Source organism: Erithacus rubecula (genome assembly GCF_903797595.1).
Source record: "Erithacus rubecula genome assembly, chromosome: 10".
NCBI classification, from domain to species: Eukaryota; Metazoa; Chordata; class Aves; order Passeriformes; family Muscicapidae; genus Erithacus; species Erithacus rubecula.
The window spans coordinates 23,464,061-23,491,196 of NC_136662.1; the positions used below are offsets into that span (position 1 = coordinate 23,464,061).

The following is a 27,136-nucleotide window of genomic DNA, read 5'->3' on the forward strand; positions in this document are numbered from 1 at the left end:
ACAGCCCAGAGGGACAGTGCAGGAAGAGCCCTGTCTGCTCCTGGCTGTGTGATGTGAGCTGAGCCACTGGTGTGTGCCAGCACCCAGGTGCTGGCTGCTGGGGAGGAGTGCTGGGCTCAGAGTGGGACATCTGCAGAGCCAACAGCAGTGCCAAGCATTAGGCTGCTCCTGCAGGCAGGGCCTGGCAGATTTTTGGGAGTTGGGAGATTTTTTGGGGGGATTTTTTCTAAGCTCAGCATAATGCTGTTTCCAGCTCCATGCAGGCATGAATAAAACATTCAAATTTATGTATTTTGGGTTAAAAAGGAAATGAAGAAAATCTCTTGAATATGTAGTTGAAATATTCTAATCTAAATTTTATGAGTAAGCCAGGTCATACATTTCTTCATAGATACCTGAATTTTGGGCAGTTTTTGGATGTTGTTTGAAAGACAGGAAAGCATCTTTCACAAATATGTATTTGCACTTTAGATTGCACTCATCCAGCCTGGGAAGGGAAACACTATTGTACAGTGTCTGTAATATATGTTCAACTACAAATAATGAGAAGAGACCTAAACATAATAATTGAAAAGCAGTCCTGTTTGACAAAACTAATTCCTGGTGTTTGCACAGAAACCCCCAACTCCTAGACATGACAGTGAGAGGTATGTTAATTGTTATTAGGAAATGGTAAAATTTTATAAGGTTATTCTGGCCTTAAAACTCACAAATATCTAAAGGACTGAGTAATTCAAATAGAGAAATTATTTCCCAGTATATTTTTCTGTGGATTGTGTACTCGGCTTTAGTCACTGGCTTGGTTTATTTGAACAAAGATTTTAAGACTTAAGGCTTAAGCTTTGTGAAAATTTCATTCACACCATAAACTCCTTATACAGATGCACCAAGCTATAAAAACAGAACTTTATCACTGAGTTTATCTAATGAAATTTTAACTAGCAATTAACGCTTGATACCTTGAGTTGTTTGGCACAATTAAATATTTCTTTATATTGTTAACAGCTGGCTTATATAAAAAAGGCTTTAGTGGTGCTATTTCTGAGGTGAAAGGTTAACTAAATAGAAGGAAATATGTTGTTTTAATCAGATGGACATTGATTTGTCATGGTGTCTGATGCCTGTCCCAAGGCTGCTAGTTACAAGAAACAACTGTTTAATTTTTGATACTCACATGCAGTGGTGGGGGTTACTCTGGGGTAGCCTCTCTTCTGGAGGATTCTTTGAGAATGGATCAGGTAAAACTCCAGGGAAAGCTCAAAGGAAGCTTCCACCCTGAAGGGTGTAGGAGAGGAGGAAAAGCCATGGGTTGCTGTGCACCTTTGGCAAGTGGAAGTTGACCTTTCTTTCTCTGCATAGGAAGTAACCTATAATTACTTTGATTTATCTTCTTTAAGATGAAAGACTTTCATCAAAGCAGCTGTTCTCTCCAGAATATGAAGCTCAGGCTGTTCAAGGGTGATGGATGGTTGGGGTTATTCTGATTTTTCTTTTTTTGCTGGTTGAAGCAAAATGACAAGGTGAGGGTACAGGGTACAGACCAGGGGATAGAGATACCTGTGCACCCTCTGCTTTCCCCTTGCCTGGGGAAGAGAAGCACCTTTAATGCATAGATTTTTCTGCTGAGTTCTGATTCACTCACCATTTTCTAGTAGTTTGTGATGGTCAGGTCCTAACTCCCAGACCCCTCCCATTGCAGGCACTAGCATGTGGCAAGGAGTTGTTGATTTGTTGGTGTGATTTACTTCCAAGACAAACTGTCTGCCTTTGCTGACACCACAGCTGTAGGGCCTGGATGTGAAAGCAAAGCTTTATTCCAGGTGTGCTGCTGTTGCCTTGCTGGGGTTAGTCCCTGGCTCTGGCTGGCTCACCCTCTGAGCTGATTCCACGTTCTGGCTGTGTTGCAGACCTCGAGCAGTGGCAGGCACTCTGTGCGCATCACGGGGCTCAGCACCATCGACTTCCGAGCTGGCTTCTCCAGGCAGCCCACCCTGGACTTCAAAAAAACATCTAGCAGGCCAGTGCAAGGTTTGTTTCCACTTCAGTCCATGATGAAAGGCTTCAGGCCCCCAAAATTGAGTAGAGCTTTATGGTAACTCCAGGGATTCTGTGGGTTCTGTATCTGTGTGACATAAATACAGATATTTTTAACTACACCTCAAAATTGCAGTGCTGTTTCTGTTATTTTTAAAGCTTCAGAAAAGCACTTTAGTTAGCCCAGGGGCATGGTGAGGAGTTCATAAAGAGGCTGCTATTTCAGAAGCACCTGTTGGAAATCAGTAATTTAAACTCTCCCCAGCTGGGTCTCCTCACATCTAATAAGCAGAACTCAGCAGAGTTCGGCCTTTCCCTACTCTGTAGGTAAGGGCTGGAGTTGAATGGTGCATTCATGGAGTAGTGAGCCATGCAGATGGAATTTAATCTTCCATGTTTTAGTTATCTGTTTTCTTTAGCACTTAAAATAGCATGTTTCTGTTTTTCTAGGGATTCCTACCTTCATGCTGCTGAATACCACAGGGATCCTGCTTCCAGCTAGAGTAGACCGACTGGAACTTCTGAGTATTACAGGGGAACTCCTTAAGACCTTGCCTGTGAAATACTATCCTGACAGAAAGCCCTATGGACTATGGAATATTTCTGACTTCATTCCACCAGATGAAGCTTTTTTTGTTAAAATAACGGGCTATGACAAGGACGATTATCTTTTTCAGAGAGTTTCAAGTGTTTCATTTTCTAGTATTATTCCTGGTAAGAGACTAACTTGAATTGACTGTTTATTTGTCTGATCTGAATCAGTTAAAACTGAGATCTTGTGTGCTTTTATGACTTATACAAGTACTTCCAAAGATCTGTCTCTAGTTCACTGGGGCAAAGCTCCACTACTAAGTGGAGCTTTATCAGAAATGGGGCTTTCTTTTAATAAAAGGAAAGGATAGGATGTGTGTTAGTAAATGTGAATGTACTTTCTGGGGAATGTTTTCTTTTTTCAGATGCCCCCAAAGTTACAATGCCCATAAAGACTCCAGGATATTATTTACAGCCAGGCTCTGTTCCTTGCCATGTGGAAAGCCTTATACCTTTTACTCAGCATTTTACTAAAAATGGAGTAAAACTGGGAGTGGATCAGTTCTTCAAGTAAGTAGTGACCTTTTTTCACAATGCTGCTCCATTTCCTGTTCATAGCTTATGATTTCTGTTATTATTTACTTCTATGTGCTGTCTAGATCCCTCTACTTCTAGTCTGTTATTTTTGGTGCTCTTCATCAGGAAAGTTGTGTTTTATGGAGATATTGGTAATATTTATATATGCATGGAGATATCTATATATGATATATAGAGGAGGGTGTACACTCTGTACATGTGATGGTGCTCTGAAATTATGATAAACTGGATCTAAAAGTCTAGAAGGGAAATGGATTTAATTTATATTTTTTAAAGTTTTATGCAAAATTGGTAACTCACTTGGTTTATGAAACATACCTCTCACTCTGGCTCCAGTGATACATGGATGACTGGGCATACATTAATTTGCTTGATTTTTAATTTCTTTCATTGATGCCTAGAAGTATGTCCTAAGACTTGCCCTAGAAACTTCCATCTTCAGAAAATCTCTCAAAGTAGCAAAATTTATGTGATGAACCAGAAGCCTCTTCAGATTTCTGTATAGAAAAAGAATTGTGTGCCCTTTCTCTGTAGGGTGAGAGAAGAATAATTTTAAAAAGACAGGTAAATTAGTTAAAATACTCATAAAATGCCCTTTTTAATTGTTTATTAAAACCAAAATGGAAGTGTGCACTAGCAAACAGTGTCAGCATCCTGAAGTACCTCAGGAGCAGACTGAAGATTAAATTCTGCATTCTCCAGCAGGTACAGCGTACTTGAGTAAACACATCCTGCAGCTCCTGCACTGCTGGCAGTGGGAAATGCTGCAGCTTGGTGTGGTTTGGGTTTTAATGAGGTGCCAGTGACACCTAGTCAGCCCCAGCACAGCACACACTTGGGCTGCTGTGTAATGTTTTCCATTCCTTAGGTATCAAACCCCACATTTCTCCTTGTTCTTCACACGTCCAGCTGATTCGGCTGCGTTTTTCTTTTTTCTGTTACAGAGCAGATGAATGAACACATCATCCAAGCTAATTTAACAAAACATAGCTCAAGCCAAATATTGTTGGTCATAGTTAAATAGGATCTAATTCAGCTTGGCTTGTTTGCTTCTTATTTGTAATGAAGTTCCAGGCAGGGTTTGTCCAGCTTAGTAGTTCAGTGCAGATTTGAATCTCTGCATTGAATAAGTTTTGTTTGGGTGTTAAAATGTCTTTATTCAACTGTTTTAGTATTTATTTCAAACCATAAATGATTTACAAGTTGAATATCATATTTCTATTGCCACAGTTTTCTGTGTGGGAATACCTTTAGAATGATTACAGGTTCAGGGTTCATGAGGAGAACAGACTTTGAAATTGGAGTACTTTTTTTACTTTGGTTCCAGAGGTACAATCAGCTACAATAATAATTCCTAGTTTTAAATGAGTAGCATATGTCAGGAAGAAGAAATTTTAAAAAATTGTAACAGATTTGTCTTTTTACATTTCTGCATTCTGTGGCAGTGTAGTAAGAAAATTTGGATTTTGCTTAATAACCCAGTGCATTTTTGCCCAGCCTGGTATAGGAGTTCAAGGGCAGTAGTTGAGCACCTCATTGCAGTGGGGAATCAATGGGAGCTGAGCATTACACAGGGTCTTTGCAATCCATTCTGAATTATAAATAGCAGATCCCACCACTAATCCTGCAGAGCAAAAATAAGACATTAAATTCTGACAAGAAAGGCAATTCATGTAGTTAATCAAAACAACAGTCACGATAATTAAAAAATTCACTCATAATCAACTGATATTTGTGGTTGCTATTCAAGTCTAAGAAGCCATGCAGAATATATCCCTCCAAACCATGTGCTAGGAAGTGAAATTACAGGTTTAATTTCTCCCTGTGAGCCACAGCCTGGTGATTTCCCATCTGTGTCTGGAGCAGTGTGATGGGGGTGTCCAGGAGGTGAGGTCTGATACAGCCCAAGCACCACCATGCTCTGAGTGACTGGGACCCAGGGGGTCATCTGGGCTTGGGAGTTTGAATGTTTGTAGTTCCCAAGCTGCCCAGACCAACTGCCCAGTCAGCAGATTGCACGTACAGTGAAATGAGTTTGGTAGGTAATGGTGGTGCTGGAAGGTGCTGAGTTATCCCATGTGCAGGTACAGCTCCTCACCCAGCACCCATGTGTGGAGCAGATGCCCTGAGCTTGCTTCCAGCGTTGGTTTAATTTTTTAAATTTTTCTTTCATAGTCCACCACAGGTCTTTGTTTTGCCATGCTGTTCCACCCCCGGGCACATTTCCCTTTGTGCTTCTGTTCTCAAGGCTTCAATTTTTGACATCTGGTGTGTAGCACAAGTCAGGAAGGAAGTGTAACATGATTTCCTAACCTCACTTTTAAAATTCTTTCCGTGAAATAGAGGAGTTTCTCACTTGTTATTTGGAAGAAATATTATTTTATTCTTTAATGCTGGCAGTTGCTGCCATGTTCATGTGTCAGTATTGCACTGGGAAATGTCATAGATTTGAAGTATGATATATTAGGATATCTAGAGTAAGTATGAAGTAAAAGGGAAAAAGTAGAAAGCCGTTTAAGGTCACTTTTCATTTGTGGTGTGGTTGTATTGTGTGTCTCATGGTGCTACAGCACTGAACTTCCACACATATTCCAAGTCTCTTGTTCCTTCTGTATCCTTTAAGGGCTGATAAATCAATCTATTCAGACAAACAAAGGGGTCATTAATGTAGTGTTTTCCTGTAATGTGGCAATGACTTGCCAAAGCTCTCACAGATATTTTGGTGCTTATCAGTTTTGTTTATGTGCCATAGTAACAGGCCATGAAGAGCACTGGGACACTGTGGAACCACTGGTTTGCTCATTTATATCATCCTCTGTGTGTCTGTAGTTTATGAAATGTGGTTTTGAGTCATGAGAAACTGAGAATGTTTTGAAGCACATGTAAGTAGCCTATGTAGCTACAGTTTTATTGCCTTCCTGTTTTCACACTGTGTGTGATACCAACGTGGTGTTACTGCCCAGCAGCCTTGGCCTTGCTGGGATCTAGAGAAAACCTGCAGCGTTCTCTGGATGCCTGTACCTGTGAGTTTAGGAAGCTCAGGTGAGGGGATGAGATCTTACTGCCTTTGCTGGTAAGAGGCATGGGTTTGGTACCATGTACATGCACTGAAATTAGCTGGCATCAAAGACTGTGCCTTCTCAGGTAGTAAATACAACAGAGCACAAGCAGCTGGGGGAATGACAGCCAATACACTGCCTTTGGATATTGTGTGACAGCTGCTGACTTGTTAAAGGTTTATTTTCTGATGTGCAAGTGGGTCATTCTACAAAATCATATGAGAAAATACCATCCATAAAATGACATCCAGTTTGATTCATCGGGGGATCTGTCTTTCCTCTTAATGACTGTGCAACTCTCCTGTGTCTGCAGTCATAAAACCCAGCTGGTGTAGCTCTGGTTCCTTGGGGGATTCAGCGAGTGCCCTTTCCTTCTGCAGGGAATCCTCCAGCACGAGCTGGGACATTGCCCAGGTGTCTGTGTCCGACGAGGGCGTTTATGAGTGCGTGGCCAGCAGCACGGCGGGGACGGGACGCGCGCAGACATTCCTCGATGTGTCAGGTGCGTGCCAGCCACCCCTCTGGCCTGAACCCCTTGGGCCTGAGCACTGCAGCACCCAGTCAAATACAGTCAGTTGTAAGTGTATTTTTAATTACTGTGTGTTTTCCTCACCCGCATCCACAAGCGAGCTGAGGCTCGTTCAACAAACCTGTTTTAAATATCAAAGTTGGTTTGGTTTTAATGCCTGCAATCAGTTGGACTTGCAGAATGGATCTGACCTGTAGAATCCAAAACTTAAATCTCAGATTTCAATTCTTCTCATTTTTATTCCATGTTATAGCAATTATATGTTCGCTTGATTGTATGTATGTTTTCTGATGTATAAGGAAGTATGAAAGTTGTGTTCTAATTTCTCCTTTTTTTACAATATAAAAATCAGTAAATTGTTGGAAATCTCATCTATTACCTTGAATTTCTTAAAAGTGGTAATAGAGATGAGGAAGTAAAATGGATGAGGTAAAAATCGGGCTAATCACAAAGATTATTTTAAATAAACAGTAGACTTCTTTCTGATTGTGGGTGGATGGATGAGACCCCTGCCTATACTATAGCAAATTTTAATTTTAATTTTTATTTTTATTTTTTTTTAAACTATTGCAATGCAGACAGAGTGAGTGGGAAAAATATTTTCTAGTTTGTAGCAAAAGATCCATTCTATACAGCCTTGTGTTGGTGTTCGTCAGATATGAGTCTCAAAACAAACAACTGTTGCTGCTAATCTAGGAAAACCCTGGAGCAGTTAATTTTCTGTGACACGGAGGAATGGGAGAACTCAGAACAACATTTTTTGACTCAGGGTTTCATTTAATTAATTTTGAAATTAAAGTTTTCTTGCCTCTTATCTCCTGCAGTAGCTACTCCAGGTAAATTAACCTGGATTATGCATCACAGAATTAAAAAACAATGCAGGCTGGAGGCACCTTAGAAGTCGCCTAGTCTGATTCACTTAGAGGGAATTAGCTTCCAAGCTTGATTATGTTTTTCAGGAACTTGTCCAGTCAGTCTTTGAATATCCCCAAGGGTGGAGATTTCACAAGTTCATGGGCAGCCTTCAGTGCTTAATTACCCCCACTAGGAAAATATTTTGTATATCTGATCAGAATTTCTCCTGATGCATGTTATGAACAAAGACTCTCTCATTTTTTTCCCCCTCTCCTCTGCCCTGAGAAGACTCTTAATTGTGTATTCCCTAAAACAACCCTCTCAGTGGCTCCATAAGCCTTCACCTTCCCTTTTCCAGGCAGAGATGTTCCTTTCTTTGTACTATGAGCAAATGCAAAGAAGCCAGTGTGATAGCATTGATTTTTATCCTAGGCAAAGCTTGTAAAGAGAGAGCCCTCTTGGACCAGGAGATGAATTTGAGGAAAGGAACATCTTTTTATTCACATGTAGTAGTGAGCAGAACAGAACAATAACATCTGTGCTTACCCAGATCCTGGTTCTAGAGCACTAGTTTGTATTTTGGCTACAAAAATCCTTCAAGAAGAAAGGATATTCCCACATGCTTGTTTTAAACCATGGCTTGGAGGGCAAGCAATTGTGGGCATAAAGATTCTCAGTCTAGAAATTGCAATAATTCTCCTCATCACAGAGAAACGTGAAAGAGAATCCTGACCTTGTTCTTGTGATGTTCATAGCACTTGAAAGCCAAGAGTAATAAGGGGAAAAAAATCCCATATCCCCTCGTTCACAAAGCACAAGTGATGGTCTGGAACTGAGTCACTGTGTAAACATGACAATTTGTTCTGTTCAGAGCCCTGCAGAGTATTAATGGGAGAGAGATACTTTGAAATCCTTGTGTACAAATATTTGCAAGAAAATTACTTGAAATTTCTTCTTAAAGCAAAGTAAACAATCTCTTCAAGTGTTCTTGGTTTACCCAGCTGACAGACAGTATATCACAGATAATCCATTCTGGCAACTGCTGTGTGAAAACTATTGGAGCTGTGCCAATGTTTTCTCATTTCACGGAAAGCAAACACTTGAGTTTGACTTTGTTTTACTCCTATTAAATCTTTAAAATGTCAAATGGCTCATTAGCTTGTGCAACACCCTAACTGAAGGGCCAGTGAAGTGCTGGAGGATGGCTGAGTTTGAGCACTGCTGTGGGCTGAGGCTGGGGTAGTCCAAAACTTGTGTTGTCCCACTAGGCTGGCAAAAGATGGGGATTCCAGACCTGTACTGGCTTCATCTCTCTCTTTCCTGAGTTTAGGTAATATATTTGATGAGCAGTAGAAGATTTACTGTTTCACCCAAACATCCCAAACCTAAAATGTACAGGGGAGAAATTCCATTCAGTAAGCAAGTGTGGCTTTTCCTGACTCCCCTCTGCATGGGTTAAAGTCTGTGGATTTGGCAATGAGTGAATTGCTGTTGGGACTGTGTTTGTAGGGAGGCAGAGCTGCACACCAGCCCACAGTGCTGTGCAGGCATCCAGCATGGAGCTTGTGAACCTCATCTGAGACCTCCCAGAAGACCTTGAGGAGGAGGATTTATGGCTGGTTCAGAACTTAGGAGTATCTCTAACTCTTAATAAATAGAGATTTTTTTTTTTAATTCTGTTATCCTTGCTTTTTTTAGGATAATTGTGTTTTGGTGTGTACTGATAAAGGTTTGGTCTTGCTCTTACAGTTGTCTCATTTCTGCACAAGCATCCCTCTCAAAGTATAATTTATTGCAGAGTTTTCTTTGTTCAAGAATCAGTCTGGGGAAAACCAAATGGAATATATATGGGATATTTTTAATGGGAATGCATAAAGTCATAAATAATGCATTTTCCTTCTTGAAATGTTGCCTCCTTGATCATTAATATCTCAGGGAGGAGCAGAATGACTGCTGCTATTTTAAGCATCTGTGGTTTCAAATAATTTTAGTAGAAAATTACTGCATCTGCTTTCTTCTGGAGGCACGATAGAACTGTACAGGTAGGTTGGGTAGAAAGCAGGTAACAAATACTGGGAGTTACAACATAAAACATATACAGGAAAAGATGATGAAATTCCCAAAGATTTGAGTAGAAGTGAGTATTGAAGGATGTTGTACATAGCTGCAGGAATTCCTCCTGCCTGGCTGCCAGAGCTCATCCCATATACCCAGGGACACCTGTGGCAGCACAGCCCTGCCTGAGGTCACTGTGGGCTCCCAGAGCTGGGGCTGGGACTCCAGGCACCCCTGGAGATGGTGCTAATGGCAGGGGGTTCCTAAACCCCTGGTCTGACTGCAGCAGCTGGCACCCAGTCTACTGACACCAGTAGCTGCAGTAGCTGGCACTTAATATTAGCAGGGATACAGAGAAGGAGCAGGGACTAAAGTTATCCTGGGAAACTTAAAGAAGGGATTTACTAGTGAGAGAACAAGGTGTGCTGGTCAGGTCAGGGCTGAGGCAGACAAGGCAATGACTGGTGGTGCTTTACAGGGGACAGGCCCCCTTTTATGCCCTTTCCTGCCTATTCCTCCCTTATCTACTCTGATTCACTTCCCTGCATGTTCCTTTGTGAGTTTGCCAGCTGGCCCTGACCCCCACCATAGCAGGGACTTCAGGTTTGTGTCCTTACCAGCTGCATAGTCTGGGCTGGCCCCTCTGCAATGATGCTGGTAACTTTTGGTGCCCTTCAGTCAGCATGAGGAGGAGTGGCTGTTGGCATTGTCTGCTGTCTGTCAGGGCTGTTTGTGTACTGTGTTTATTACCTCCCCCTTTCTTACCCTATTTTATGAACTCCTTAATCAAATAACAGCATGGATGCTTCCCCCTTCCATATTTCTGTATGAAATCCATCATGAAAAGAACTCACTAATGGTGCTAACACTAATGGTGTTAACTTGGTTCCATTGGGGCTGCTGGAAGAATTTCCTACTAATTTTTTTTTGTCCATATACAACCCGTAGAAATCTACTGCATAGCTCACTGAGATGCCACCAGGTGAGGTCACCAAGATCAGACTTGGAGGCCTGTGGTGGTCCTATCTCCCTCCTGTTGCTGTGCTCAAAGAACACAGAGCTGCCCCTCCTCATAGAGGATATGATTTTTCATCCCACAGGATGTGGTAGTTTGGATCAGGTGTGACCTTGTGATGTGAGCTCCCTGGCAGGTAGTTCAGTGTCAGCAAATGAGGTTGCTGCCCTGGGTTCTGTTAGTGGCTTCAGAATGGGAGATGAAACCAAATATTAAACCTGAATTATTACACAGTTCATTAAACCTAATATTTAACCCTAACCTATTAGATAAATAATTAAATATTAAAATTACATGACAATTTTTTTGTTCTGTAGTGTGCCTAAAGTTGTTTATCAAGAATGCTGGAAGGCTGCTGTTATAAATAAGAAACAAAACTCTCGATATTCAGCAAAATTTAGATTGCTTTATTTTATATAGACAGAGCAAGCAGTGCTGGGGATACATGGGGGGTCGCTGCCCACTCCATGCTCCACCAAACTTGGTTTGCAGCTCCCTTTTATATAATGGTTTCCTTGTAGTCATCAATAATTGTTATTTTTTTGCTGTCATAATTTTGCCAGGTAAGCAGTGGTGATCAGTGGGATCGCTGGATGACGTGAAGTCTCTAGACAATTTGTCAAGTCCCATAGATAACCATCTGGTCTTGGTAGATAAGAAATGACAGGAATCAGTAAGTCTGGTCTTAGTGGATAGGCTGCAACTGATTACACAAAGGCAGGAAATCTGATTTTGTAGAATCTTACTGGGCTGTGTGAAAGCCTTGCTTTGCAAACTGTTAGTAAAACAAAATGATTTAATCATACATTTTCCTTTCTTTAGCGTCACGCTTCATTTCAGACCTGAGTATTCTGGTTTATACAAACCCCAGTACTTCCATGATTAACACGATTCTGGGCAATGAGATAATTGATAAGGATGTCTCACCCCGTTGCTCTCCATTCGCAGAGCCCCCTCCCGTGGTGCAGGTGCCCGCGAACGTGTCGGCGCTGCCGGGCGCCGCGGCGGTGCTGAGCTGCCTGGTGCAGAGCGCGGGGCGCTACAACCTGACGTGGCAGCGGCAGGGGCGCGACGCGCGCCTGCAGGACCCGCTGCGCCTGCGCCTGCTGCCCAACCGCTCCCTGGAGCTGCGGCCGGCCCGGCTCTCGGACACGGGCGGCTACAGCTGCACCGCCGCCAACGAGGGCGGCTCTGCCACCGCCACCGTCTTCCTCACCGTGCAAGGTAACGGCGGCACCGCGCCGGGAGCTCGTCTGCCAGGGCTGCTGCTGGAGTGGGCTACCCACAGCCTTGGACAGCCCATCCCTGCAACTGTTACAAACGAGAAACAAAACTCTCGATATTCAGCAAAACTTTGATTGATTTATTTTATATAGACAGAGAAAGCAGCGCACTGGGGATACATGGGGGCCACTGCCCACTCCATGCTGCACTGAACTTTGGTTTGCAGCTCCCTTTTATAGCGTGGTTTTCCTTGTAGTCATCAATAATTGTTATTTTTTGTTGTCATAATTCTGCCAAGTAAGCAGTGGTGGTCGGTGGGTTTGGTGGACAATATGAAGTCTCTGGACAATTTGTCCAGTCTCGTAGATAACCATCTGGTCTTGGTAGATAAGAAACGACGGGAGTCAGTAAGTCTGGTCTTAGTGGATAGGCTGCAATTAATTATGCAAAGGCAGGAAATCTGATTTTGCACAATCTGCTGGGCTGCATGAAAGCCTTGCTTTGCAAACTGTTAGTAAAACAGCTTTATTTCAGCCCTGAGTATTCTGGTTTATACAAACTCCAATACTTTGATGATTAACACAACCTTTTTATCAATTATCACATGTCCAAGGATGGAGGGAGCTTGGAGCAAACTGGAATAGTGGAAGGTGTCCCAGCCCATGGCAGGGGGTGGAACGAGGGGGGCTTTAATATCCCTTCCTGTCACAGTACAAGGTAGCCTTGTTACTGGGCAAATTGATTCTCCATACATGGGAGAAGCAGCCTGGTGGGACAAACAGTCCTTCATGGACAGGAATAGGACACATTCAGAACCAGACAGGGATTTGGACCAATGGGTTCCTGTCTGGCTGCAGAGGCTATTGGTCAGAGGGCTGGGCAGCCTGAACTTTGAACCAGCCACAAGTGCTTGCTGAGGAACATTAAGAACGCTATTTAAGGAGCAGTTCAATACAATAAAGGGCTTTTTGTCTCTTGAAAGGCAGAGTGCTGTGTCTGTATCTCAGGCTCAGCACCATTCACATTCCACCTTCCAAACCATTATGTGATTTCATTAAAAATCAGAGCTAAAAAGGGCAGCATGAGTGAGACGAAATAAATCTAGGTCTGGGCTTTTGCTGTATACCAGGAACAAATTTAGAAGAAGAAAAGGTATAAATGTAATAATTGGTATTGGAGCAAATATTTTTAAATTTTTGAAGAAATGCAGGGGTTTTTTTCCTACTTGCCTTGATTATGTGGAGATTTGAACCTTGGTTCTTTGTTGCCTGTCTATGGGTCAGGAGAGACAAAACTCAAAATTGTACAGAAAGAAAATGGTTCTGTCATGTGTAGGTGACTCCAACAGATTTCTGCTTGTAATGCTGCTGGATCATGTTCTGTGAAGAGGGGGACATTAATTAATTAACTTTTCTGCTCTAATTCTAGTAATTTGTTAGCTAATGGAAAACTTAGAATTATGGAAAAAAGAAATTTTGAATTGAATAGCTTGACCCAAGGTGCTCCAAAACAGAGGTCAAAAGTGGAGTTGTAACACTTATTGAAGGGATGTCCATTTTCACTCAGTGAGTGATTGTCATGTACAACTTGCAGTGCTTGTTAGGGCCTGGAGTAGTTTTCAAAAAACAGATTTTATGTGCCAGCAAGGAGTGAAGGGTGGCCAGAAGTAAGAGCTACAGCTTTATGGGCTTGTTATTGTTAACACACCAAAGAGGGAAATTTGAAATCTTGTTAACTGGTGGAGATGGGTCCATGCTTTGTGTTGATGTAAGTAATTCAGAATGTCAAATTAAATTCATCCTGAATCCCTTTATTACTGTTGGACCAGCTCCATGTAGGTCTCTGATTTTTGGATCATAAGAGAATAAACACTGCTTTCATCCCTGTTTTCTCTCTCAGGGGGAGTTAAAGCAGAGAACAAATGCTGGTGGCTCTAAAAATAACCCAGCATCTGCTTTTCCTACTGAGGGGGGTTGTAGTGAGCCCTTGTTTTGAAAGTGTTGGGTTTGATGCTGCTGTTTCTGGAGGGGACATTGATGTGACTCCTGTGCCAGCAGCTGTGCAAATACAGCCTGGATTCTTTGGGGGGCTGACTTTGTGGCCCAGTTGTGTGCTCTGTGCTCAGGAGAACACACTGTGTCCCCAGCCTCCCACTGCTCCCCACAACTGGGATGCAGGTAGGACACAGCCCTGTGTGAAACCTGGGACTTTTTAGGCTGGGGGTACTGCCCAGGGCACTCTGGAAGATCCTGGAATGCAGTTGGATAAATCCTGAGGAGTCTTGATGCCCTCTGAGTGCTAGGACTAAAAAGTACGTGCTCAAATTTGGAGTTGTGAAATAATGGCTATGTAGTGTGAGATGCTCAAGTCCTCCCATCAGATTGGTCTTGTATGGAAACAAATTAATTTATGAGGGGATTCCTTACTTTTTCAGGTGCCTAGAGGAGTATATTCTCTTCCACTTGTGTGTCTGCACAAGTGACTTTCATTCTTATCCCTCAGGTTACATTCTAACAATTGACCTACCTGGAGTTCTGTGGGCCTTAGTGTCCAGTAGTCTGAATAAATTCATAGAATCACACAATGGTGGGTATTGGAATGAACCTTAAAGCTCAGTTTGTTCTTACCCCTGCCATGTGCAGGGACACCTTCCACATTGCTTATTGTCTGGCATTTGACAGAATTGGCTCTCTTGCTGCTTTTTTAACCCCATTCAGGAAGGCAAATACCTGAATTTTGTCCCAGTGCCTCTTATAAAGGTGGCTTAGTCTGAGACTTTGACTGTGCCAGTAGAAACAAGTGGGCTCTGCCCTTTGTTAGGTTGCTTTCTCACCATGGAGCTATTTGAAAATGGATATATCTAACCTGTGTTTTCTAACAAGACATTTTTAATTGCTGCTTTTAATTTCTTTTGGTAGAACCTCCAAGGCTTGTAATTTCACCCAAGAACCAGACTTTTAAAGAAGGTTCTGAAGTGTCCATCAGGTGTTCTGCCACGGGTTACCCAAAGCCAACAATTGTGTGGACACTCAACGATATATTTATCATTGGCTCCAGCAGGTGGGACTTGAAGTTGTCTCCATTTCTTTTAATATCATATGTGAGAAGGAAGGTTTGAATAGTGCCAAAATATTCTTCTACTTTAACAGGAGTCTGTGAGTTTTGGAGATAATACCTCAGTCTTTACTTCGATAGCTCTTTAATTGTAACTACCTCACCTCTAAGAGAGAAACACTTTAGTTCTCTTCTCTAGTTTTTTTTACAAGATTAATTTATGTAGTTTTCACAAAATGTAGTGCTAGATATAATAGTACTAACAGTGTTTATCATGAGGGTAAAAAACCCAGAAACACCTACTTATAAACCATCTGCTCATGCTGCTGTGGCTGGTTGCAGTATGGATATAACCACTGTTCTTTCTAATAATCTTGCTTGGTCCCCTGTGTGTTCCCAGGTACAGAATGACCCCAGAAGGCACCTTAATCATAAGAAAAGCAACTCCCAGAGATGCAGGAATTTATGGCTGTTTGGCAAGTAACTCAGCTGGGACAGAGAAAGAGACATCCACCCTCACATACATTGGTAAGCGAGAAAAGCAATGTAATGAAATCTAAAAAAATAAACTGATTGATCATCAGGGAGAAGGAGCTGTTAAAACAAGTAGAACCCTGCAGAACATACTAGAAATTTAAAAAACCTTGGAATATATGTTGAACAGCTCCTAAATGTCCCTTTTGTTTTCTGTTCAAACCTGAGTAGTATTGTTAGGTAGTATTTGGAGCTTGATGCTCTTTCTAAAAAGAAAGTTTTTTAGGTTAAAAACCTTTTTAGATTTAAAGAAACCCCTAAAGTAGGGTCTTACTGTGGGATAGGGAAACCTGAGTGATTCTTTGGAAAAGAAATTGTGTTACTGTATCAAAATACTGTGTTAAAATATTGATAGCAGAGTATTAAACTGTTTTATGACTTCTCATGTTTGTTCATTCACTTTCTACATGGTGAAAATTTTCTGATTTTGTCCTTATATTTTCTGTACATTCTGCATATGATTCAGGTGCTCTGGTCAAGATTTAACTTTTCCTTGTCTCTCAGTGTTTATCTTTCACTTTTAAGTCTGACTTTTAATGACAAACATTCTTCCATAAAACAAGAGAAAATTAGTCTTCCGTGGTTTATGTCTTTAAAATTACCTGTACTTTGGGTGAAGAGCTCATTTTTTTTCCTGTCTTGTTTCATTTTAGAGGACCCAACATTGACTGTAGTTCAGAGTGAAATTCTGGTTGGTCTTGGAGACACGACTGTTATGGAGTGTAAAACAACTGGAATCCCACCCCCTCAAGTGAAATGGTTTAAAGGTGTGTTCATTGCTTGGTGATTGAGTGATTTATTTAGCAGCAATATTTAAAACAATGATCTGGAAGTGACTTAATTTCTCTCAAGAGCATTATGTTGTATTTAACCAGTGACAAACCTGTGAAATGCTCTAAATTGAGAAGAAATGTTGTTGACCTCTAGGGTATAAATTCCTGCTTCTATTTGAATATGGTGAATTAACACACCATAATTAATAATAATAGTAATAGTATAATTAATAATAGTAAAACAAAGCTGAGCCTCCTGCCTGTTTAAATAAGGTTCATTCTTTCAGGAAATATTTAGCTTTATGCTACAAAAATCACAAAACATTTTTCTGTAGCCTTTCTTGTTCTATTTTCAAGTAATTAGAGAAGGAGGAATACAGCCTGACACACTGTACTAATGCTGATCTCTGCCCAAAGGTACTTGGGTTAGTGTTTGCCTTTGCAACCAATAAAAAAAAAAGATGTATTTAATGTAGTAATGAATTTTTCCTCTCAGTTGAGTGGGGGTCAGAGTTCTCATCTGCTGAATCCATACAGCTGTGTTGTGAAGTAATTCAAACTTGGACATTGTTTTGTTGGGATAATTTTGATACATCTAGGAATATATTTGATATAAACAGTTATATTGCCTTTTTCTTTCTGGACTTAGGTGACTTAGAGTTGAGGCCATCAGCATTTCTTGTTATTGATATTCACCGGGGTCTTTTGAAGATCCAGGAAACACAAGACCTGGATGCTGGTGACTATACATGCGTGGCTACCAATGAGGCAGGCAGGGCTGCTGGCAAAATAACTCTGGATGTTGGCTGTAAGTAGTTATAACCTGTGTGGGGCACACTCAGATTGCAGAGTTTCTGTAGTGGTCAGGGAGTGGTGCTTTGGCTCCCCAGACCTTTCTAACAGATCTCTGCGTGTGCTGGGAACACCTTTTGGTGGTGTTGGCTAAGCAGTTTGCTTGCCCTGTTTGGACTCCAGCTTGGAATCGTGGAATGGTTTGGGTTGGAAGGGACCTTAAAGCTGTTTCCAGCCCAGTCTTACTTCTTTTGCAAAGTGTAAGAGTTATGGGGAGGAAGAGGGGCACATGAGAAGGAAGCTGTTCAAACTTCAACCTAACAAAATTCTCAAATAGACAATTCATTGCACAAACTTGAGTTACTATGTGAGGTTACTGTAATTTAGCCCTTCCTTTCCCCTTTTCCTAATTCTTTCCATCTGCCTGTGGCCTGCCACATTGCATCCTGTTAAATGTTCCTGTCAGGCACATCTGCTTTCTAAACAAATGGCACTGTTTGCAGAGACAAGGAATTTAGCAACGCTGGTTCATAAGGGGTTTCTAGAGTTGGGAATGTTAGAAGAAAACCTGTGCACAGTGGGACATGGCGTGAGATTGTCAGTGGTGTTGGAGAATGGGACTGCTGTGTTGCAATGGGACTTTGCTGTGTTGCAATGCTCACTCTGTGTGTGTGCTCTCTCCCAGCTCCCCCCGTTTTCACACAGGAGCCAGGTGATGAATCTGCAGATCTGGGCTCCAATGTGACCCTTCCATGCTACGTGCAGGGCTACCCTGAGCCCAGGGTGACGTGGAGGAGGCTGGATGGGGCTCCCCTCTCCTCCCGGCCCTTCGCTCTCAGCTCCAGCAGCCAGCTCAGGACAGGAGCACTGGCCATCCAGAGTAGGTGGACTCAGCCTTAAAGGAGCTGAATTCCATGAGCAACTAAGACATTTGCAAGTTACTGCATGACTCTATTAAATTAACTATGTAAAAAGACTGGATTTTTGTCACCGACTGTGTTAGTGATAATGACGTCATTGCTGTTGATATTCAGTTGTGTTTAGTCATTAGCTTCAATCTTCTTCATGTAAATTAATATATTTTTTAAATACACATGAGCTATAGTGTTTGATCCTGAGGAGCCACAAATTTTCTTTTTTGTGGGTTTATTTTATTTTTTTTTTTTTAAGCAGAGAGTTGGTTCCAAACTCAGTGTTTTGGACCTGTCCCAATTTGGGTAATAATAAAAAAAACTTTGTAAGTGGATTTGTGATTTTGATTATTTTGGAGAATTTCAGTCACTGTTATGCTAAGTGATATTATTCTGTTTTCTTAATCAGTTTTTAATTCCTTTCTGTGTTTTCATTGCTTCTGTACTTGGTGACTGGTGGAAAGGAATTCTCTGTATCAAACTGAGCCTTTGGAGGTGGGAGAGACAAGGACAGGGTGTCCATGTGGAGGGGAGGTGCTGGCTGTCCATGTATCATTTCAGATGCTGCAATCAGCTCTTTTTCTCCCATGTAGATCTGTGGGTCAGTGATGAAGGGATTTATGTCTGTGAAGCTGAGAACCAGTTTGGAAGGATTCAGTCCCGGCCAGCCACGGTCACAGTGACAGGACTGGGTAAGAGCAGTGCAAGGCAGTGGGAGCTGCTGGTGTTTGGGCAGCAGGCAGGATGCCTGGGGGTTATGTCCATACATGCTGTGACTTACCTCTGTGCTGTATTTGTGTGTCATCCATACTAACTGAATTAGAAAACATTTACATGGAATACTCTATTTGATTTCAGTGGATTTTGCTTGTTAGAACATTTTTTTGACTGGCTGCACTAATTGGAATTAGTTCCACCTGGCGCTTTAAGCTTAGACCTTAAAGAAATGATTTATCCTATGTTTTTTTCTTATTTCTAAATAAATTTATTAAGGAATGAAAAATCACCATAATGATGAATTCTAATTATGAGGTTCCTGCCATTTAATTAATCTTAAGCAAAACAAACAAAAAAAAGGCAGCATTGAGTGTGGTTGTGTCAGTGTTGAGGTAGGTGGGAAGGAATATTGGTGACCGAAGACAGTAAATGTCTGGGCTTGACCACAGAATCCCGGAATGGTTTGGGTTGGAAGGGATCTTAAAGCCCATCCAATGCCCCCCTGCCATGGGCAGGAGCACCTTTCACTAGCCCAGGTTGCTCCAAGCCCTGTCCAGCCTGGCCTTGGACACTGCCAGGGATCCAGGGGCAGCCACAGCTTCTCTGGGCACCCTGTGCCAGGGCCTCACCACCCTCACAGGGAATAGTTCCTTCCCAATATCCCATCTAACCCTAATCTCTTTCAGATATCCATGCTGTTAGAGGCTTGGTTGTTATCTGAGTTTGACATCTGGCAATAAAAAGGAAAAATAATGCAGTGGAATGTGCACATTTGCATGGAGATAAGAACAGTCTCTCTCTGCCATAGAAAAAAAACATTTGTTAACTTCAAACTTACTGCAAGAGGCAGTAATACTGGTAGTGTTTGATAGACATGGTTTTACCTGTTTAAAAGGTAAAACATGAGTTCCCAGGGAAACCCCTGATTGGATCCAGTTTCAGCTGGACAGCATCGTCCATTTGCTGCCATTCCTTAGGCTAAGGATCACTGTGTATTTCCCCAGATTCCCATCTCTCTTATGCTACCCCTCCCCTACATTTGTTTAACTTTTTTCATGTCTTCAATTTATTACTAATTTAATTTAATACTTTACATGAATATATAAAAATTCCTAGTAACTTCTTGCTCTTCCTTTTGTTCAAGTGACTCCTCGGATTGGAGCAAGCCCTGCCACAGCCAATGTCATTGAGGGTCAGCAGCTCACTTTGCCTTGTGTTCTGCTTGCTGGGAACCCCATTCCAGACAGGAGGTGGATTAAAAACAATGTGGTGGTAAGACTGCTTTGTTTCCTGTGAGATTTATTGGCAGAGGAAAGCTACAACTGACATCTCAAGGCATGATAACAGCTTGGTTTAATTTACAAAACTTAATGTGATCACTGCCCATGCCAAAGAATTTCTGATCCTGAAGTACAGATGAGGGAATAGGAGATGGCAGTGTGGGATGTGGAGATCTAGAAAAGAACTTGGAACCAAAGTATTTATGAATGTCCTTTTATCTTATGTCTTGCTTGCTTTCAAAGGAGCTTTATGCATTTTTTTTTAGCTCATGAACTTCAGCCTTGGACACTGAATGTGGGAATGCTAGTGGAATATACCTACTAGAATGACAACAGTGGGTTTTTTTAATAAAGGTATCAGAAAATTTCTGTAGATTTAGGATGTTTCAGTGTCTTGCTTTTTCTTGTTGCTGATGGGCTGAGGTAAATACCAGTATTTCTGTTCCATATCCTCCTTTCCTGATGGTGTTCTTCTCAGAGCATGAATAAATGTGTTTTCTTTCCCCCTTGGGAACATACCATTGCCAGTTTATATCTCCTGCAGACACAGCTAGGTGATCTCTGTGGTCCCTTCCCACCCAAACCACTCAGGGATTCTAGAACAGTGCTGTAGACACCACACCTGGGTTGACTGTGTATGAAACTTCAGTTCTTCAATACTAAAATTTCTGACTTTACCCCGTGAAGCTGCTTTTTATCTTTGTTGCTAATTCCTCTCTAAAATCCTTTCTGCACAACTGGAATTAAAATATTGTAACAAAATGCCTAATTTATTGTCACAAAGCAGAACCTGGTACTACCTGACTCTTGTTCAGGTTTCCTGCTCAGTTTAGGTGTCCCTGGGAATCACTTAGGCTGTAAGGAGCACAGGCTGTAAGCTCTGTGAGAAATACTGGCAGGATCCTCCTTGTTGAGTTGCTAATTCCTCTCTCTAGTAGTGCTGGTTTCCTGTCATTGTAAACTGCTGGGAAAAGCTGTGCTCCAAGGAAAGTGTTGGAGTAAGTTATATTTAGAGAAGAATTCAGCTGCTTCTGAGTGTGACTGGAACAGATTTGCTTTCTAACAACCTTTTATGAGACAGGGCTGTGCTGCCAAGCTCAGCTTGATGTTGCTGTAGGATATATAACTTTTCAAGGTGAAAGTTAGAATTCTCTTTCACAATGGTTTGCTTTAGAGCTCATCTATTTGATACATGTGGAAGTTAGGTTTTGATAACTGTAAAGGAAAATGGTCAACTTGTGGAAGAAGAACAAGTCACTGTACTTAGCAAGTACTGGAATAACCAATAAAAACACAGTGAAATAATTGAGCTAAATCTGGGTTTGCTTCATTAAAAGCAGGATGTGTGGCAGAGCAGAGTGGCTCTTGCAGTTCTTACTCTCACTCCAGCAGTAAAATCAGCTTTGCACGAGCGATGGAAAGCAGGAATAGCTAGTAAAATTCTCCAGGAGCACATAACAACGTGACACAGTCAAGTAAAGCTGTGCTGCACCCAGAGCGAGCATTGCCAGGGAGTATTGTGCTGGTGACAGTGTGTCTCCTTGCAGCTGGTGCCCAGCCCGTACGTGAGCGTGCGCAGCGACGGCAGCCTGCACCTGGAGCGCGTGCAGCTGCAGGACGGTGGGGATTACACCTGCATGGCCAGCAGCGTGGCGGGCTCCAGCAACAGCACCACCACTGTCCACGTGCTTGGTGAGCTACAGCCTGCCCTCCCTGGGGCAGGGAAGGGCAGCACTGGCCACAGCAGCTGCACTGCTCTGCTGCTTGCACGCACATTTCCTCTTGTGGCATGGTGCTGCTTCCTAAAGTGACACGGGGGAGATTGGATCGCTCAGCTCCTCCCCGTGCTGGGGATCCAGACTGTTTCTAGAGTAAAAACAAGTAAAACTTTTGTGTTCACAAAAGATCCTCGTTCAAGCACTGGGCTGTGCTGTCTTCATCTGGTTTAGTTAACTCTCACTTGCACCTGTTTATTATCTGAGAAGTGCTGTCTGAATGTTTCACAACTGGGGTAAGGAAGCACAGCTCATGGAAGAATTAGAATGAAAGGAAATGAGTTATGAGTTTGGTAAAAGTCCTAATTTGTTTGTTGTTTTTTGGTGTCATCCCCATTCTCCTCCTCCTTATTTTTTCTCTTTAATTAAAACATACCAAAAATTGCACTGACAGCAAGACAAAGTGTTAGCACTCTGGTAATCCATCTGTTTTTCAGCTGAGTATATTTGTGTTAACTCTCTGAGGCCACAATCCCTTCATGGTTTCTTACATGTTAAATTTTCTCACATGTTAAGTTAATCATGGGAGATTTATTTTAAGCTTCACTGAAGATGCTTAAACCTCCTTTTATGTGAGGAATGACTATGAATTTTTAGTACAGGCAAGTACTCATAAGATCTTTCATGTCAACAATAGTTTTTGAATGTTTCAGACCTTGAGAGCAAAAAGGAGTATCTTTCTGAGTGTTGAGAAATATATTTCTTTTGGTATTATACCCTTAAATCTTACCTTATTTTACTGTTAATTCAAAGCCAGATCAACTTGAGTGAGGGAATTCAGGTTTTTATTGTCTTCTGTTACTGATTTTGAGAAGCAAAGCCTAAAATGTTTTCAGAGGATAATGTGACAAAGTCTTTCTGAAATAATTTCAGTCAGTGAAGTACCTGCAGTTAGTTTATAAATAACTGTGTATACATAATGCAGTGATGAGCCTATGGCTGGCAGGCTCTGTAGTGAACACAGATTTATTCTGTGCTGAAAGGCTGGGAAGTGGCTCCTTGTCCATGTTAAGGTTGGAGAAGAGGCTGAAAGATCCCAAACCCTGCTTGCCTGTAGGAAATACTAATTGGATATAAAGATTTTATCATAATAGTTGTGCCATGTTGAAAAGTGTTCTGCATGTCTTTAATATTTGCATGTGTTTGTAGTCCTGCCTGTCATTCATCATGGACAGCAGATATTCAGCACCATTGAAGGAATCCCAGTGACACTGCCCTGCAAAGCAAGTGGAGTTCCCAAGCCATCCATTGTTTGGTCCAAGGTAATCCTTCACCTTTGAGCTGCTCATGCTGAAAAATTGACTGAACATGTAATTTAGTTGTCATAAAACCTCAAAAAACCTTCAAATAACATGGCCCAAAACTCCAGCTGTGAGTGACCTGGAAATCTCTCTTTGTTCAGAGCAGAACTTTTGGCTCTGGTCCTGCCACAGCTCAGTGTTCTATTCTTTGGCAGGGCTTAGGTTATCACTGTATCTTTATGGGTTTTACACTTTAGAAATTGTTCCTGTTCCTGTTGTGAGTTGATAATTTGAGTTTAGGCAGCCTGCCACAGACTAGGAGTTCATTTTTCTTGTGGAGCTCTGACTTTTTTCTCTGAGGGAAGTGTATTTAATAATGGCATTGTGGGGTTAGCCCATGAATTTTCAGTCATGGCCTTGACAAGATGTGAACTGAGGAGTTCCTCAGCCTTTGAGGGAATTTGTCTTAGAGCTAGTTGGGTTTTTTTTCCCCTCCTTGAACAGGATGGTTTCTGGTAGTAACAGTTATTTGGGTATGTTACAGCTCACATGACGTGGTGTGAAGGCACTTTTGGGGCCTCAGAAGTTGTGCAGATGTGACTGATTGGGACATTGGGAACAGCTTTGTTTCAAAGAAGGAATAGAACATGGCTAACTGTTGGTTTGGTGGGGAAGAGAACATGGGAGGATTTGTTTTTATTTTATCACTTATTCAACTACATGATGGGGAAGCTGCTGACTAAGAACAAGTTTGTGTGATGTATACAAGATTGATTTCTGATGTCAAAATTAACTCAGTTAATTTAACTCAGAAATTTTGATTATTATTCTTGAATATTATTTTTCAAATTTTCTTTTAAGACTTTGGGTCTGTAAAATGTAGCAGATTTTCTGCATGCCAATCCCTGTGCTTCTGCTCTCATTACTGCTTAGAAAGTGATACTCAAGGACTGTGAAAAGTTAATTGTAGTTAAATAGCTTGTACTGATGGAATTTTAGGGCCAAGTTTCTTAACTAATATAAAATATTTTGTCCCTCTCAGCCTCTAAAGAATAAAAGCAACTTTTATTGAACTAAATAATTGTTATTTGCTTTATTTTGAAAACTCCAGGCACTGTGGACTTTTATTATTTTCCTTTCCACAGAAAGGAGAGGTGATCCTTCCCAGCAACACGAGGTTCTCAGCAGGCTCAGATGGAAGCCTGTATGTGGAGTCCCCAGGGGGAGAAGAGAGTGGGGAGTACGTGTGCACTGCCACCAATGCTGCTGGCTATGCCACCAGGAAAGTGCAGCTGACTGTCTATGGTGGGTGTCAGCCCTGTCCCCATCCAGTGCATTGGGAGCTAGACACACCCAGGGCACATGGGATGGGAGCTCTTCTCCAGCTAGTGCTTTTGGATCCCCTAACCAGGTAGTTTTAGACATGGCTGATCCCAAAAGGCCTGTCCTTCAGCCATTATAATTCCCTCTAAGCCTCCTTATCCCTTTTACCTCGAGTTCACAGACCTTGGGCTGAGCATAATTTCATCTTTATGCAAGTGGATAAGAAGCATCTGTACGGGGTAGAATTTTCTGCTGAGAGAAGAATGAAGATCCTGTAATCTCACCACTCCCAAGCCTTCCTGTCATCATCAGTCCAATGTTATTATAATTTGGTTCAGGTGTAGGTGTGCTTTGCAAGGCTTTTCTGGCTTGCAGTTACTGGGGCTGTAGTGTAACAGTTCAGGCAGTGGTTGCTAACTACTGCAATACAGAGCTCAGCACACACAGAAATTACAGCCATCTGTTGTGTCCATCTTTTTAAATGGATAGTCCAGAGTTTCTGGTATTTGTGGTGTTCCATGTGGGCATCAGCCAGTGTATGAGCTACAGGCACTATGCATCAGCATGGCAGTGATTTATCTTTATTGCAAACAGGTCATTAAAACAGGATTGTAATGTTTTACACCTGATTAAAAAGAGGTGTTGTATGGTGCTACATTTGTAGAAATATGTACATTCATTGCAGCTTTTTACTGTGTTCCATGTTATAGTGAAACCTAGGGTGTCCAGGCCTGGAGACCAGCAAGGAGATGGACATGATAAGCCCATAGAGATCTCAGTAATTGCGGGGGAAGATGTCACACTTCCATGTGAAGTGAGGAGCTTGCCACCCCCCATAATTACCTGGGCCAAAGACATGCAGCTTGTGTCTCCATTCTCTCCAAGGTAACAATGTTTAATGAAAACAAAATAAAAGTGAAATTGCCTCTAAACTGCCAGGATTTTGGAAGGATGTGATTGCCACAGGATCACTCAGGAGGTGTTGCTTTGTCTGATCTCTTGTTCTGGGTTTTGAAACTCTCCTTCTCAAACCTGCTGAGCCTGTGCATGGTTGCACAGCTGCCATTCCAGCATGTGCTTATATCCCATCTCAGGAGGCTGGGAGGAGAGAGATCCTGGGTATTTGTACTGTGATGTGAGACCCACATCATCTGTGCATGATTATAATTGTTTGAAAACTGTTTCTTTTCTGCACTTCACATTTATGCTCAGGGGAGCACAGTCAGTGCTTTACATGAAGCCTGGGCTGCCAGAAGGATACAGATGATGATGATAAATGTTTGGGCGTGCTGACAAGGGTCAGCCAGTGTCTGAGCTAAGGAATGGTACTGGAGATCCTCTTTCTCTTGTGGCCAAACCTCCACCTTGGAGGCATTCCTGGGAGCCTGGGACAGCCTCAGCAGGTCTTTGGCCACTGTGTCTGCTGAAGGAGGCTCATGTGCAGGGATTTGGCTGCTTGTCAGTAATCCATGAGGGATTTTCTGCTGGGTCCTGTGAGCGTGTTGCATGCACTAACACATCTGCATTCTTGGTCTCTTACTTGTCCTCATTTTACCTCAGGGAGACACTGATAAATTAGGGTACTTGCTCATGGCTGTTGTGGTGAGATCCAAGTTGTCTAGAGGAACAGGAGTCCATCTCAGCCCATTCCATAAAATTGTTTACAGATGTCAGCAAAAGTTACAGATTAGTCCAAACAGAATTGCTTGAGACCACCCAAAGATCTTGTTAGAAATGTGAACAGTAAACAAAGGGAGAGGAAAATCAGATATGAAGGAACTTCTATCAGAATGCAAATGTAATTACTGGACAAAATCAAGCAGGAGAAGTTGCCTCAGAAATTTGTCTTTTGGGCTGATAAAAAAAAGTGCTGAAAAGTTTGGAAATATACAGGCAGCAGAGGAGGAATTGTGGTACCAGACAGATTTTACATTGGAGAAAATACATCCCACTTTCCTTCCATTTATCTCTCCAGCCACTGCAATCCCCAAATTCCATTTATGTCCTATTTAGTGCCACAGAACGGAAAAGATATGATCCCACCAATTCTGGGTCTTACCTTGAGTGCCAGGCTTGAATTTCTTCTTGTCAATCCTTAGCTGTCATTTTTTTATTCTCTCATCACTTACTCTCTTTGACTCCTACAGAAGATTTTGGCTTAGCTGGCCAAAGCAGCTTCTGGTGTTACAAATCTGTGACCAGAACTGTGGGAGGGCTTCATGTTGTGTAGTTAATTATTTACTGGGGGATAATGGGAATTCCTATAAACACCAGAACTGGCAGATTTTTGAATCAAAATCCTGTCTTCCATCTTGAATCAATGTAGCATCATTTTTTGCCAAGATGGAGCAATAATAAAAGTTTTTACTTTCTCACCCTGCTGACCTGAGCTAGCAAAAAAGTTTAACAAGAGGGTGAAGAGCTCCATTTCTCTGCCATATTTTAATAAGTCCTATAGATATCTAGGACCAAACTTTGTAATTTGGATCTTAAATTTTACGTATTTGCTATGTATTCTGAATATAGAGGCCCCATAAAGAGTTAGAAAAAAATGAGCAAATACAAGTCATAGTTGCATAATGTGGTCAGAGTGGTGTTATTTTAGCTCATAACAGTCATTAGCAGTGTGTAAGGAGAGGTCATTTGCCTTTCCATACATGTTTATACAGTTTATCTGCTCCTTCTTTTTTCCAGACACACTTTGCTCCCCTCAGGGTCGATGAAGATCAGCGAGACCCAAGTCTCAGACAGTGGAATGTATATCTGTGTCGCCACAAACATTGCTGGGAACGTGACTCAGTCAGTGAAGCTCAGTGTACATGGTGAGTTGGAACTCC

The 27,136-nt window shown here is 41.9% G+C and overlaps 1 protein-coding gene across 1 annotated transcript in view; it reads left to right on the forward strand.

Moving 5' to 3' along the window:
- Positions 1-27,136, forward strand: part of HMCN1 (hemicentin 1) — a 157,289-nt gene that overhangs the window by 40,950 nt on the left and 89,203 nt on the right. Inside the window, exons 7-23 of the mRNA XM_079314622.1 lie at positions 1,908-2,028; positions 2,485-2,748; positions 2,991-3,135; positions 6,602-6,723; positions 11,624-11,899; positions 14,818-14,959; positions 15,354-15,481; positions 16,141-16,254; positions 16,910-17,068; positions 17,738-17,932; positions 18,557-18,655; positions 19,825-19,952; positions 21,508-21,652; positions 22,885-22,997; positions 24,122-24,281; positions 25,010-25,184; positions 26,994-27,121. Coding sequence (XP_079170748.1) covers positions 1,908-2,028; positions 2,485-2,748; positions 2,991-3,135; positions 6,602-6,723; positions 11,624-11,899; positions 14,818-14,959; positions 15,354-15,481; positions 16,141-16,254; positions 16,910-17,068; positions 17,738-17,932; positions 18,557-18,655; positions 19,825-19,952; positions 21,508-21,652; positions 22,885-22,997; positions 24,122-24,281; positions 25,010-25,184; positions 26,994-27,121 — 2,614 coding nt within the window. The remainder of the gene's footprint in view (positions 1-1,907; positions 2,029-2,484; positions 2,749-2,990; positions 3,136-6,601; positions 6,724-11,623; positions 11,900-14,817; positions 14,960-15,353; positions 15,482-16,140; positions 16,255-16,909; positions 17,069-17,737; positions 17,933-18,556; positions 18,656-19,824; positions 19,953-21,507; positions 21,653-22,884; positions 22,998-24,121; positions 24,282-25,009; positions 25,185-26,993; positions 27,122-27,136) is intronic.